General features: G+C 37.1%; 1 protein-coding gene across 8 annotated transcripts in view; it reads right to left on the reverse strand.

Moving 5' to 3' along the window:
* Naglu (N-acetyl-alpha-glucosaminidase) overlaps positions 1 to 16,466 on the reverse strand; it is a gene marked incomplete at its 3' end in the record, with an annotated part of 143,789 nt that overhangs the window by 40,963 nt on the left and 86,360 nt on the right. For all 8 annotated transcript variants that reach the window (XM_081747300.1, XM_081747302.1, XM_081747306.1 and 5 more), the window contains 2 exon segments: positions 5,432 to 5,574; positions 16,125 to 16,274. In XM_081747300.1, the coding sequence (XP_081603426.1) occupies positions 5,432 to 5,574; positions 16,125 to 16,274 (293 nt within the window).

A 16,466-nucleotide genomic window follows, 5' to 3' on the forward strand; every position in this document is an offset into this window, starting at 1 on the left:
CCATCATGGCTTTGAATTTCGACTTGCTCATTAGAGCTTTCTTCTGGCGTGGAGAACTCGGGCTCTTCCAATGCATTGATTGACGCTTTGTTTTAGGATTGTGAAAAACCACGATTCATCACACGTAATCATTTTATCTAAGAATGCAGGATCCTTTTCAATGTTTGTCAAAATGTCAGTACAAATGTTCACTCGAGCTTCCTTTTGTTCCAATGTCAGGTTTCTTGGCACTAATTTTGAACAACATTTTACTCATGTTCAAATTCTCATGTAAAATTTGACGAACACTTTCTTTGTCTATTCCTGTGATGTCAGCAACAGCTTTAATGCTCAATCGACGATCTTTCCTAATCACATCACTCACTTTCTGAATGTTCGTTTCTGTTCTCGACGTGCAAGGTTGTCCTGGACGCGGGTCGTCTGTGGTCATTTCCCGTCCCTCTTTAAAACGTTTAAACCTCTCAAACACTTGTGTGCGTGATAAGCATTAATCTCCGTACACTGATTTTAACATATCGTACGTTTTTGTTGTGGATTTTCCCAGCCTGCACACAAACTTCACATTATCACGCTGTTCAATTTTAACACTCAGTATTTTTCCGACGGAGCACAGACGTACGTTCCGCTTTGTACAAAGACCACAGCAAAATTGATTGACTTGAATCCAGGGCAGTCTGTCATTCAGTAGGCAGGGTATCGTGCTATAGAATCATGCATTACTTTAACTTCATGTACACGTTGTTTGCGAGTAGCTAAACCAATCCGTCCATATTTCATAGGTCACAATATGTACAGTTCGCAAAGTTAAGTGTTAATATCAATTTCATCGCTTACAAAAAATCCTCAGATTGGTGATGAATACAAATTTCAATTCGATAAATAACAATGCCAATCTGGCAAATCAAACTAATAACTTAACCACTATTTTATGTATCAAATTATCATTTATCATTATGCAAGAGGTATCCTCAACCATCTCCGCGCTGTTTCGGGCAGGAGATATTACCCTAGCTCTGCGCTGCTTTGGGCAAGAGGTTCCTTCAGACGAGTTGCTTCAGGAAGGGGCCAACCAACCCTAAACCTCCGCACTTCTATGGGCAGCAGGTCTAACTACAGAGAATTATTCATTTGTAATATATGTAATATAGTGTATAAATTATATAGAAACCTTTGTAATAAAAAGGTGGAAGACGAAACATCCGGGTACCGTTTCTATACCAAATATTACAATATACTTAAATATGTGCCATCTAAGGTACACTGAAAGCTCAGCACCAGCTTGGAATATCAGCTGATCTAAAATTCACTGTTTTATTTCCTCGTAATTAGGAACTAATCTACTTTCCTATACCATCTGACTTTAGTATCGTTTTGGACCTCGAGTGTATATGACCTACAGCTCCCACACGATAAAGTTTTAAATACCAAAATTTGAGCTACGCAACGTCACTCTCCAACAGTGCTGAATTCTTCTAGACATTTGAATTTTTATAGGAAGTGTTAATAAATTTCTAAAAGAATCAGTGAAATCTGATCATCTTGGAACGATGACGTTTTATGTATTTCCATCTTTAGGGCAAAAAGCGCTTACAAATGTTGCGTAAGCCAGAAAAGAGAGAAAAAGAAATGCAGTCTAACATATTTTAATTAAAATTATTTGTTTATTGTTTATTTCAAATATTTGTGTTTACTGCGGTTATTTACTTGTCGCTATGGCAATGAACTGATATTGACTTCAGTTGCTAAGAAAATGGTGCAGTATCTACGTACTAGCTTATTCCAATAATTAAGATATATATATCTAATTAGAACACCCAACTATGAAGACGTCTGTGATTTAGTTGTTATGAGTGTTCATTTATGCGTTGAATTATACATAATGTTTTACGTATTAATTGCTACAAAACAGAAAGTGATGAACTGAGGCAATATATAACTGTTTTGAGGTTATAATCTGTATCAACCATTCACAGACAAAGATTAAGTTCTTTCGTTTATGAAAAATTCGATTTATTACCTGTTTATGTTGTTGAATGTGCTTGCATTTACATACACATCTTGTTTTGTTTTTGTTTTTCAGTTACCAAGTACGAAAAACATTCCTTCTGTGAAGTGACTCTGTATTAGATGTGAACTGACCATGTGATAGTTGTATAAACTCTTGACTTAATTCGCTGAATTCAATTACTTTATTAAATTACATTTATCAACGATAGAATTATGAACATTTAAAATGCAACGAAACAAAACTTTTATTAATGTTGTACATTGCCAGACAGCTTGTATAAGCATGTATTTGTTAATTGTCACTTTTGAAATTGTCAATAAACCCGGCTAGTTTCCTTCTTGCTTTTCCGCGTTCTTTTCCGCCTGGCCTGACACTTCCTAATTCATTGACATCAGACTCATCGTTTTTCGATTAAGCAAAACCACGGAGGACACATCGACAGGGGATTCGCCACAAGGTTTAGGAAGGTGCAGGTTCGTCGTGAGAGGCACGTCGCTCCATTGGAGAACAACCAACTCCATGCTTTGGGAGTACCATTCTGTTGGATCATCGTCGCAGATTCAATAGAGTCCAATATCTGACTAGTAGAATTAAGGTGTAGAAGAACATCATCGGAGACGTATCATAACGAGAGAACTCGCCACCCCTAGCAGTCAGCAGGATTAAAATCAAATTGTTGGCTCATTTTAGTACATCCAGGCTCTTCCAGGGAAAACCATTCATCATTCAGATGACCAGGACGACACCAGTCTCATCGGAATGTCAGGCTAGTCTCATCCTTTATCTTTTAGTCATGTCCTATTTCTCTCTCTCACCTTTTCCCCAACTAGTCATTCTCAAAGTTAAAACATTTGAATTTTATTTAAATTCAACCATAATTTCGCAGTTAAGTACCGTGTTGTGCATCAGTTTCATCCCCAATTGTCACACTTATTCAATGAGTATTTTAGAGATTATTCTGAGCTATTAACTGATGGTACAGCACCGACACACTTGTGAGCTGAGGCAGTGCTGTTGTTGGCATTATAAAGTAAATATTTATTATGAATCCTAAACTTGCTGAATGACTGAGTGCGAGATTCTAGGTTCGATTCGCAGTTGGGACACAGAATTTTCAGATTCAATAGAGTGAACCTGGGTTTTCCCTAACATGGTGTTCATTCGTACATTAAAGAATTGTGGATGGAAATAATGTATAAGTCAAGTAGATTAAGTAGATTTTCAGCTTGTGATATGACGATTAGGATTAGGAATTAGATTTCTAGGTTGTCGGCATCTAAGGCCATGTTAGCCTGTCACGTATGAGGGATGACATCCTTGGGCGATCACATTATCCGAGGAATGGGAAGGAAGAAAGGATTGCGAAAGGAAGGAAGCGGCCTGGAACCTCTATGATAGGTACCATCCGGGCATTTGTCTGGTGAGAATAAGGAAAACTCAGAAAAACCTCACTCAGAACGGCTGATCTGAAAAGGCTTTTACACTTTTTCCACCGAATGTCCCCCCGGGAATAGAACCCGGGACCTCTTGCACCAAAGACGATAGTTTTGTGATATGACAAGAAGCAAGTTTTTGTAGTAGGTATTGTTCCTACGATATATGTAGTAGGTATCGTTTGTACTATAACCGCCACCAGGTTATAGAAGTATTTTTTGTGGACGCTCTGTATATTTCGTAAAGACACTGATTATTTTTTCGATTTATACTTTATTCTGTGACGCAAACAAGTTCTTTTTTCGGTGGGAATTGCTTCCTTCCCACGCAACTGGACAAAGAAGTCTCTCATTGTTTTTTCATATATATATATAAAACATTGTTTTTTGGTGAGTACATTTCAGTGAGCTACGAACCTTTTCAGTGTTTCTCCCAGACTTATTAATATCCACAGTATATATTCCACTGTTATTTGGAACTGAATTAAGTGCTTTCTTTAAGCATATATGGAAATACTAGCTGACCAGGTGTTCGAGTGACCAGAGTGATGCCAGTCACATTGGTTTTGCAGTTCCTTATCTGTACTTTCTCACGCCCGAGTTATCGCAATGTCTCGTGCATCGTGACCAGTGGACTAAAATTAACATAAATTATTTTCCGTATTCTGCTTGCATGTGCATACAGGTGCTTTAACTGAGTGGTTTTTGGAATGAACTGCCAACACTCTTCAGTCAACCATTGCAGCTCGTATCTAGAACTTTTGAGCTCGGGGAGTTTAACTCCGGAATTTTGTGCAGCCACCACGCACGTTGCGTTGGGAATTAAGTCTGACTCTGTTTTAAGGAGCACAAGCTATTAGCCGGCGAAAGACGTTTTCTTACGGCTAGCCTCAACTAGTGAAGTCCCAGGTTCACGTACCTTGTGCGTACCTGTCAGTTATAAAAGTGCCCACCAACATTAGCATTCTACTTTGGATACTTTTTTTTATTTGCTGAGACTCATCTTAACGCTTCAGGATTATTTGGCGCAGCAACTGGATTTCTACGTGGGATTATCCGGCAACTTTTCCCCCAGTGCTAATCCTCCAAGTGCGTCAATGGTGTGAGAGAAGCATTTGCAGTGAAATCTGAAATATAATCTTCTATATAAAAGTGATAAAAAAGGGCTACAGTGCATTAAAAAGGCAAAGTGTGATTTTAGTAATGAAGATTATTATATATATTCTGTGTTAAGTGTTGTGTTCATTTCTCTTAGTTAGTATTCTTTTTATATATAATATTATACTCATAAATAAGCATAGTGTTATTTAATCCAGTGTGTTTTCGTTGTTTGAGTGAATGATGTTTGTGTGAGTTATGGTCTGGATGACCGTCTGATCGTCCGTGAGGTTTTCGGGACGAGACATCCGAACCTCTCGGCACCTAATGCTCATTTCATCATTGAGACCGACGAGCGATTTGGAAACAATTTGTAACCCCTTCCTGGAGAGGTCCTTCATCGTCCTATCCAGGTAAGTTCAGGTCTCAGTAGAATACTTATTGACAGGACCACGGAGGACAGAACCACGAACAGTGACCCCACATTACAAGGGTGGTTACAGTACGACACATTCTTTCTCCGTCGCAAATTATATATGCCATCCCGAATTTAGAAAGAAGCATACAACTCTAACAGACTATCTTAACATTTTTTTTTTAATTTTACATCTTTAAAACAATCTTCTGCATTATTTACTGAAATGTACAAAAAAAAAAAAAAATGAAATTGAAGCCCTTCACTACTGACTAGCAATCGAAGGCAACAGAATTGGTTGCCGAAATTATACTAGAACTCCTTTTTTTTTCTTTTCTTTTTTAAATTTACTTATTTTAAGAATTCATGCGGCACATTATAAGTGAATATTAGTTATTATATTAGTGATACTTGGTATTTGAAAACAATACACAAACCCAACAAGTGAAGCAGTAGAAATTATACGGCAAAGCTTACCATTCTGTTAAGTTGGCTGGCTCTGTCCGCCATGCCATCTCTGTCATAAAGTCATACATCACATAGTTCTGGTTGATGCCTTCTGGTGTTAGCCCTGTTCCAATCATTGTGCTATTCTCCATATTCCGACCTTGAAATACTCTCTAAAAAAAGAGAGAGAAAAAACTGTCACATATTAGACTTTAATCGTAGCATATTTAGTCACTAGTAATAGTAATAAGGGATTACGATAATTCAGTGACAGAGGTCTCACCTTTAGTACAAGCAGTACTTGTTTTAATCCTAAGCCATGAGATTGTATGGTGGACAGCATCTCACTCACGCATTATAAATTTCCTTGGAGCTATTTTCTTTCCTTCCACTTTGCTTTATCATTTGCTTACAAATATTATCCGTCCCTTTACCCTACACGACAGAACCACAGAGGCTGAACTCAAGATTTACATTATAATAGTGCTATGTTATTTCAATAAGTAGGAGTGTCACATGTACACTACGTGAAGAAGTTTAGTTATTACAGCGTGCAATTTTCAATTAACATTGAAACCGGTACTGGTAGTAGATTGTTATCACTTGTGGTTTTAGTATAGAGACTAGACTGGAGATAAGGGGCCGTCCACATATTACGTAACGCGGCAAGGAGGGGGAGTTCAGTCTTGCGTTTCGAAGTATGCAAGGGAGGAAGAGGGTTTTACGTCTTCGTTACGTAACGCATTTTTTTTCTGTAATTTTTATTTTTATTGCCAGGTTTATCTGCAATATTTTAAACAAATAATTTTATTCAGTTCTCTTCTTTTTTATAAATAAATATTTCTATTGTTTTGGAAAATTGCGAACATAATAGCATATATAAAATGAATCATGCAGAAGGGATTTGAAGATGCTACTAGACACCAGCATGGCTAGTGACGAACACTGCATGTATTACAATTTTACATTAAAACTCCTTTCTGTGACTATCGCCGCAATGCATTTACAGCACACGAAGCTTTTCTGGAATTAGCTGTCAGCAATCGTAACCACCGCTTACAAATGCTCTCGTGTTCCCACTCGTACCGCTATTTCTGAGAATATGATTCAAAACCTTTCATTTGAATCATTACCCACCCTATTCTTATAAGGAATTTCGAATGTGAAACAGAAGACACTCGTTTTCGTGAAATATTTTCCGCGACGAAACGATTCACAATTTGCAGAGCAAAATAAGATATTAAAAACCGAATTTGTCGGATATTCATCTCATGCTGTATTTTTTGCTCTTTGAATTTCAATTTTCCTGGAGAAATCTAGTTCATTCTCATTCTGACATTGATTTAGAACAAAAGAATTTGAAAAGTGGTAAACTGAAGTCCAAAGTCCAAAGAAGACGCTCGAAAGTTTGTTCACAAACGAGAAGTCCCTGCTCCTATACGTGTGCAGCCACGTCGAATCTGTGTTCCACGAGGAAGAAAACTTCTTTGCATCGTCGACAATGGCAAACTTCAAATACAGGGAGCATCCTAGACTCCGGGGAAAGAGGTCGATGTCAGTTGTTTAGATCCTGTTTCACCTGTATCTTCCAGCAGGATTTCCTACTTGCCAATCATCGGTGACCTAAAAGAATGGGTGTAATCTCCTTTGGAAAACGATACTATGCAATTTCGAAGAATCAAGACTGGTTAATTACACAACCTTATAGGGTTAAAATATTACGGTACTACAATTTTCTAATACTTTGAGTTGCTAGCGAAAACACTACAAATTTATTCAAAATACACGCATTTTGTAATAAAAAGTCCTGCCATTAAAATTAGTTTTTTGTTGTAATAACCCCCAAAATAACCAAAATTGGTGAAAAAACAAAAATCAAAAAGTGTTACGTGACAGGGGGGAAGGGGTTTGGCCTTGTGTTACGAAGTGTGACAAGTGGGGCAGGGGGTATAAAAATTGGTCAAAAATAGCGTTACGCAATATGTGAACGGCCCCTAAGATGTATTTTCAAAGAGCTTTAAAATAAAAACATATAACAGGTGTACTAAAAATGACCCTCACGGATAACAGAGCGATATTCTTGAGGTCAAAATAAAGCGAAAATGCTATACAGTGGCATATTCTCACAGGCTTCCTTCAGCCGCTATAGGGAATCAAAATTTCACAATGTGGCAAAGTTACAGATGACTTGGATCCATTAGCATTGCTCTACGAACCCATCAAGCAGTTACAGCGATTGTTACATTAATAACTGATGCTAGTATCAGCGTCCATCGACTTTAACTGACATCTGGAAAACATCGATGTAACTATTTGATGGATTGGCAGATCTATTTTATAGTTCTTTAGCTGCGACGTTGTCACATAGTTAGGGGCACGAGTTTTTTCGCACTAAGAATTTGAATATTTCGAGTTTCGTTTTTCATATTTCGCGTTTTGTCGCATTTTGTAGCTCCAGTAGAAAAGATATTCCCTGATATTTCTAGAGTTGTTCCTTTTATTCATAGATCACTACAGAAATAAACCATTAATTGCCTAAAAACAAAATACACTGAATATTTTACTTGACATTGAAAAATTTCACTTATAGAAAATTATATTTTTTTAAAATCAAATTGAAGAAAAATCAGTAACTACTAAATTTACTATGAGTAGGAAAGTTTTGCTGTCTTCTGAAAAGACATAGGCACAAGTTACATTTACGCATTAAACATAAGCATGTTACATGTTTCCACATTTTTCTCCTTCATTGAATTGTATGTTTATCACTTATCACCAGTCCATACTTGGAATAAAACCTCTCACAATTGGCATTGCTTGTTGGAAGCCACACATATATTAGTACACTTAAAACACAAACTTCAAACAATCATCACTTCGGAACTTTTGTCCATTCAAAACATTCATTACAATGCATTTTCCAGACGAATCACTTGTCAAGAGTTCATAGGCTACTTTGTAAAACCCCAAATATGGTACTTTATAATCAGATGCTTGTATTTTTTCAAATAAAAGCAAAGCTTTAAAAAAAAAAAAAAAAAAAAAAACGCAACTATTTCTGATTCACTACTGCATGCAATTACAGAAGAATAGCTTTCCCAAAGCATCATATATTTCTGTAGTTTGAGAGTCTTTTCTTTGGGAAGAAAGCTTTAAGAATGATCTTTCTGAAAACATTTTTTTAAAGTCACATTCAACACTAGCCCTCTTTTCACTTGGTAACAAACGTGTGTGTGCTTTAGTTTTGACACCAAAGAGGCTCTGTCGCAAAACGTTCAATTAAGTACTGAGTCCGTCCAGACGATTACCCAATAGATGTGCTGTCGGAGATTTGTTCGTCTCAGTAAAAGTTACAAAATCGACAGTCACCACAATTATCACTAACATAACTTAACTGAGCCTTCAAAACTAGCTTCTTGTCTTTCAAATAACTTTTGATCGTTCCGAATCACCCAAAATACACCGTTCTACCGTTCTGTCAGCGGAAAACTGCCGTTTTTAAATTAATGAAAACGTATTTTTAAAATTTCGCGTATTGTTAGAAATTTCGGGCAAAACTGTCAATTTCGCGTTTTGTCGCGCAACGGAAACCAATTAAAATATACATAGAATATTATAAAACGTCAAGAAACTGAAAATTGCTTAATTCTGAAGCATTTCGTTTTATCGCGCATTGCGAAAAACTCGTGCCTCTACACATAGTGCAATTCGTGACCTCCATAGAAGCAGAAAGATATACAATTATATAAATTCTTCGCTTTATTTTGATCTGCAGAATAGCACTCTGTTGTCTGTGGACGCCATTTTTAGAACACCCGATATACCAACCCTGGAAACAAGAAGAATTGGACACATGGAAACAGAGACTATGGGACATGATCCTTTTACAAAAGGTTAAGTACCGACAATAACGACACGTGTAAATGTGGGGAAATTCAGGATCCAGAACATGTTCTACGAAATTGTGATAACTTTATACAATTGGGAGAAATTCAAACTGAAAGGAACAGATTCAAGGAATTGGGCATAAAGGAAATTAAATTTAATAGACAAAATTTCGACAGGCTTGAAAACACATTAAAACATATAAAAGAAGAGTATGGAAGAAAAGGAAAAACTAACAACAAAACTAAAATTGACTTCCAAGAAGATTAAATAAGAAGAAAGTAATAAGTTGCGGGATCAACAAAAAACAGTTCTGATAATAATTAAGAACTAAAACAATAGCTTCTCTTTAAGTATTAGTGTTTCTCTAGTAAACAGTGTTTTGTTTGAGTTTCAGTGTTACTGAGAGAGATCAACAGTGCTTGGTTTTGGGTTTATCTCTGGGAAATAGAAACTGGTTACAAATCTTCCCAATAATTAGGTAAAAAATCCGAAAGAGAAATGAGAAAACAGTGAAAATGTCAAATGAAAGTGGGTGTAAAGCACAGCAAATAAAAGTGTAAAGTGTGTAAACAGTGAAAATGCATAAATGAAATAATAATAATAATAATAATAATAATAATAATAATAATAATAATAATAATAATAATAATAATTATTATTATTATTATTATTATTATTATTATTATTATTATTATCAAAGTTATCTAAAATATAACTATTCTATCAGGCCTTGTTCCCATATTGTTAAACTAAATACAACAACAGACTAAGCAGCGCCATCCATAAAAATATATAAAATATACAATACTCAATTAGATGTTATCTACTTTGATCTCTCGAAGGCCTTTGATTCTGTCAGTCACATTCATCTTCTTCATAAACTCTCCAATAGATTTAATGTACATGGCAAATTTCTCTCTCTAATCACAAGCTACTTGAAGGACCGTAAACAGAGAGTTGTTCTTTCAGGGGCGACTTCTAACCCCCAACCCGTGATCTCAGGGGTGCCTCAGGGGAGTGTACTTGGGCCTCTGCTGTTTGTCCTGTATATGGATGATCTCTACACGCACTTATCAGCTCAACCTAGTGGCCTTCTGCTTTTTACTGACGATTGTAAGTTATACAGAGAAATATCGTGTCTCCATGACACAATTGCTCTACAGGAAGACATAAATCACCTTGCAGGCTGGTGTGAAATGTGGCACTTGAAACTCAACAGTAAGAAATGTGACAGTATTACTATTACTTTGAAAAAGTCTCCTGTCCCCTCCACATACCATATCAACGATTCCCCTATCACACATTCTGCTAGTCATAACGACCTTGGTGTCATCTTTGATTCAAAACTCACCTTCTCTGATCACATCTCCTCAATACTAAAGAATTCAATGCGCATGTTGGGACTTCTTTATCGATTCACCGAACTACGCACTGTTTCTTCATTAGCAACTTTTTATAAGACTTTAATAGCGCCCAAGATCGAATACTGCTCTCCCATATGGGCCGTGGCAGCACCTACACATCTCTCCAGACTTGATTCTGTTCTCAATTTCTTCATCGCTATAGTCCGTTTTCGTGTTCCTGCACTTCGAATATTATCTAAGAAGGAGCTCTTGCGACATCTTAATATTCAAACTCCTGAAGTACGCAGAATTATCTCTGACCTGAAATATCTACATAAAATAGTTAATGGAAGCTTAAGATCGGAAATATTACTTCAGGAACTATCCTTACGTGTCCCTTCCCGCATCACCCGGAATACCCACCTATTCCATCTTGCCCGTCCTAGGTTGGCTGTTATACAGAGGTCTCTTTTTTATAGAATACCAAACTGTTATAATCAAGTAACAACTGATGTGGACATTTTTTCGAGCTACCCAGTGTTTGAAAGAGCAATTAAACGAGCTTTGACGGAATAGTTTTACTTTTACACTCTTTTTTCTATGTTGTTGTTATTGTTGTCTTGTTTTTTTCTTTCTTTTGTTAGCATGTCCCTGTGTAAAATGGCAAAGTTATGCTGTATCTGGGAATTTGTTCAATAAATAAATAAAATAAATAAATATATAAAAACTCAAACACAGTAACAGTTTCGACACAATAACTGTGTCTTCATCAGAGTTCCACTCCTCCTCTCCTCAGTTTCAAAAATGTTCTATCACTATTTTATCGGATGGAGGTCTGATCAACACATAGTGTGTTGAAACTGATGTATGTTTGTATTTTTATACATTTTTATCGATAGCCTTGCTCAATCTGTTGTGGTGTTTAATTTGGAACGGATATTTTAAAGCAGTTTAGCTGAAGAGAAACAGCAGAAGACCAAAGGGGAAGCAATATTTACACAATATATGTCGGAATACCAATAATAAAAAGGGAGAAAACACAGTGAGAAATTAGAAACAGAAATATCTCAACGACGACAACCAAAGTGAGAGATGGAGAAAAAAAGAAAGAATAAGGAAATACAAAGACACGAAACTACGAAAGATTGATGTCCACGCTTGAAACATTATGAAAATCAAAGAGACTAACAAAGACCAAGCACTCTGACTAAATGTTTTTGTTTTTCTTTTTATTTTGTTCGGTTTGGATTTATGAAATGAAATGAAATCTTTAAGTTTTACGTCCCACGAATATGTCGGCTAGATTGAAGGAGACGGTGATGAGGACAAATGAATGAAATGGTGCAATGAAGAACGTGGAAGGAAACGGGAGAACCCCAAGAAAACTCACGTACACGGTGTTTTTGCACCACAAAGCTTACTTGGCGCGAGCTGGAATCGGACCAAGAACCCCATGCACAAGAGGTGAACGCTTTACCACTGAGCCACCGCGGCCCTAGGTTTGGATTCATGTATGTGGTTTTGATTTGGATTGTGGAGGGAATTGTATATGGTTAAAAAGAAGTAAATAAAAGAAAACAATAAAAATATTTTTTAATGGGAAAATGAGCACGTTTCAATATATAAGGTAAAGTGCTGCATAAGAAGTGTTTCTCCCCGAGATACCGGTAAAGGGGATATAAATCGAAAAGAGAGGAAACTAAAAGAGTGTAGAGAGTAAGAGACACTAGTGATTGCCATATAACAAGTCCTGAAGGTACAGGAGAAAGCAGAGGCAAGTGGAGGCTTTACAAATAATAATAATAATAATAATATAATGAAATGTATTCTTGGATTGATTAATTGATCGCAGAAAACCGCTTCTCGCTATATACCTTTTTTATTCCATAGCAATCAACGTTAAAACCGGAAGTGGCTCATTTCTGCTGCTTCTGGTTTGAATATCGCCTTCAAACTCGATTCGTAACTTTTGACTCTTTTCATCTTGGCCGAAATCGATGGTGATTTATCAAATATTTTTTTTGTCTCCCTGCCAAATGGGCATACGGACAAACAGAGTAAATATATAAAGGAGGTTTTGTAACGCGGACTGATAGGATAAATATATAAAGGAATTTTGGTAACCCGGACTGATAGGGTAAATATATAAAGGAATTTTGGTAACACGGACTGATAGGGTAAATATATAAAGGAGTTTTGGTAACATGAACGGACAGGGTAAATATATAAAGGAGTTTTGGTAATACTGATAGACAGGGTAAACACATAAAGGAGTTGTGGTACCACAGACAGACAAGGTAAATACATATAAAAGAGGTTTGGTAACACGGACATACAGGTAAATATATAAAAGGGTTTTGGTAACCCAACTCCTTACAAATTACTTTAAAAGTACTGTTTAAGTAGCAAGAATAGCAGTATGTGGATTTTCATATTTCTACGACTTTCAAAATCTACTAATTTGCGACACGATGATAGTAATCCAATAATCTCTGTCCCATTGCTTAAATGTTCGCCGTAGAAGGAAAAACCTAGTATACTTCCGTTTCTGCCATATAACTCTCAATTAGCAGAATACACAGTGAAAAGCGAGCGGAAACGAGACAGCTTCTCTTTTGCTGGTAAGTTGTTTTGGCACGGAAGTTTTTTTTTATAGTAGTAAATCTTGTGTCTAACCTCTGAAACACGCGCGGCAGCTGTCGCGTAACGCGGCTAAATACAGACTCATATTTTAATTGCTTGTCACTGTTTCGTCAGTGGAACAGAGTGAATATCAAGTTCTCTACGAATTTACGGAAAACTCATCTATATTATTAATCTATTTGGAACGAAAGAAGAAGAATACTGAACAATGACTAGCTTGACTAGCTTTGCAATGACCAATGATTGTGCATTTGCCATAATATTCTGTGACATGAAGTTGTGCACTTCTTTTTACCGTTTCCACATTTTTTAGTGCTTTTTAACCTAGTTTTAGACTTAAAAATGAGCTTATGATGAGGACCGTGATCTTCGGAAACGTTCTTTAGTTTTCGTAATTTAAAATAAACTAATCGCAGAGCAAAGCAATCGAATTCATTATCTTGTGATAATTTCGCCAACTAACCACTTGGCTTCATCAGACACCATAAATAGGATCAGAATGGTGTCTGGTGAAGCCAAGTGGTTAGTTGGCGAAAGTATCACAAGATATTACTTTTATAATAATAAATTTATTTGCTTTCCTCAGTGATCAGTTTATTCTCAATTATAGTATACGAGAGTCACTACGAAAGTTTTGAGATACGCATTGTTGTGGCACAGTATTTGAATTCCAACAATTGCGTTCGGTAGTGGTATCCAGAGCGAAGAAGCGAAGCAAGTTTCAACTCGCCTCGCTTATTGCCTTCACTTGTTTGTTGATGTGAGCAGTATTCGGCTGTCTAGAATGGAGCTCGAAAGGGAACATTTTCGGCCAATGATCCTTTACGATTTCAAAAGTGGTTTGAGCGTGACACAAAGCCTTGACCGTTTGCAGGGGGCATTTGGGGACCTTGTTCCTTCCCGTAATACAATTTTTCGGTGGTTTGGTGAATTCAGAAGAGGCCGGACATCGCTTAAAGATGAAAAGAGAGAAGGACGTCCGGCAACAGCTGTGTCAGATGAAAACATTGCCGCTGTGGAACAAATGATTCGAGAAAATCCTCGAACAACTTTCAAGGACATTGAATCTACACTGAACATTGGATCGCCAGCAGTAACAAAAATTCTTCATGATCATCTTCGGCTCAGGAAGGTTTCATCTTGTTGGGTGCCTCACACTTTGACTGAACAGCAGAAGCGCATGCGTGTGGATTGATGTGAAGAAATGCTTGCAAGATTTGATGGAGGCAATTCTCGACGCGTCTCTGACATTATTACTGGTGATGAGACTTGGATCTATCAATTTGACCCTGAAAATAAACGCCAGTCTACAGTTTGGATCTTTCCAGACGAAAATCCACCCACGAAAGTGAAGCGACCGCGAAGTGTGGGGAAGAAGATGGTCGCAACTTTCTTCTCCAAATCTGGCCATGTTGCAACTGTTCCACTTGAAGAACAAAGTACTGTTACTGCTCAGTGGTACACCACTGTTTGCTTAACAAAAGTGTTCCAGAAGCTTCGGGAACAGCGTCCAAGAACTAGATTGCGTGGGATCCTGCTTCATCATGACAACGCGTCCGCACACACGGCCAACATCACAATTCAGTTTTTAGAATCTACGACTCATCCGCCGTATAGACCTGACCTGGCCCCGTGTGATTTTTTCTGTTCCCAAGGATCAAAGATAGCATGCGTGGGAAGAGATTGTGCAGCCCTTAAGAAGCTGTAGTGACTTACGAGAATGAACTTTCAACACTTGAAGAAAAAGACTGGCAACACTGCTTCCAAAAGTGGTTTTCGAGGATGCAAAAGTGTGTACAGTGTAATGATGAATACTTTGAGAAAATGTAAGTGTTGAATTGATTTTAAGTATGTAAGTTATTTCACATCTGAAAACTTTCGTAGTGACCCTCGTATAATAGGCAAAGCTGGTATAATGGAGAAAATTAGTTTTCGTAATTATTAAGGTAAGTATGAAGCAATGTTTTTTGTTTACTATTGTTTCAATAGTAACATTTGAGATAGTGAAAAGGGTTTATGGGGGCAATTGCCTTTCTCGTAGTCGTGTTTTAAATGGCATAAGAGTTCAGAGCTGGGAGAGAGTCTGCGGAACACGACGGGCGTACAGGTTCAAGTAGGTCTTCCAGAAATAACTAAAATGATTGACAAATTTCAGGACATTCTTACTGACTGAAGCTATAGCATACAAACTGTAAGAAACTTAACGGTGATTAAGATCACCAACTGGGTCCAAATGATACAGTAAACGAATGAAACTCTGAGGTACAAAGGTAGGTTTACCTTTCTCTTTAGGATATTTTGAATGACCGAAACGCGAAGTTCTTGGTTCACCAAATAATAATCCTATTATCTCACACTCCCTAGTCACCAGATCTGGCCCAGTGCGATTATTTTCTATTTCCTAAACTCAAGTCCACACTCAAAGCTTCGTACTTTGATGATATAACGTCCATCGAGAGTGCTACAAGGGTTTTCAACAGTATTCCATAAAAGGACTTCGAGTAATCTTTCTATGCACTGATGGCCAGGGCGCAACAATGTATACATGCAAGACGGTATGGTCCAAGGTAAAAAAAACTTGCTATGTTCGCTCTTTTTTTCTACAGCTCCAGTCTCGATTTCGAATTGCCGCACAGTGTATGTTTAAATTATTATTTTTATTTCTATTACTAAAATATGTGAGATTTCAACATATCATGAAAAACAAGAAAATTTCTAATAAAGGCAATGTGGGATTGAAGTTACTGAAGTGTGGATTTTAATCTGACTTTCCTGTCCTCAGCAGAATACGCTGACAACCAAACACACATAGGACAAACAAAACAACCCAAGGAACTAGGTAAGTATACCTGGTTGACATTTTGCACTGCTCCATACATGCCAATAGTGCCTCCAAAATTATGCAGCATACACCAAATGAACGGCTGTCCATAGTAAGATTCTAATCGTGTGTACTGTTCACTTTCCTCAGAATATAGATCCAATACGATCATTCGGCCCTGAAGAAAAATTAAAATAATTATAGAAACTGAACTTCAAACTAAAGCTACACCAATAACATATTAAAACTAGTCAAGATCAAAGATAGCGCCATCTAAATAATGGCTTCGGACAGGGTTAAAGAAACCTAGGTTTGTGCGCCACCTCGTTTATTCCATCAATACTACATACGATCAACTAGTTTATCATAA

Source organism: Thermobia domestica, unplaced genomic scaffold (assembly GCF_964235325.1).
Source record: "Thermobia domestica unplaced genomic scaffold, izTheDome1.hap1.1 HAP1_SCAFFOLD_171, whole genome shotgun sequence".
NCBI classification, from domain to species: domain Eukaryota; kingdom Metazoa; phylum Arthropoda; class Insecta; order Zygentoma; family Lepismatidae; genus Thermobia; species Thermobia domestica.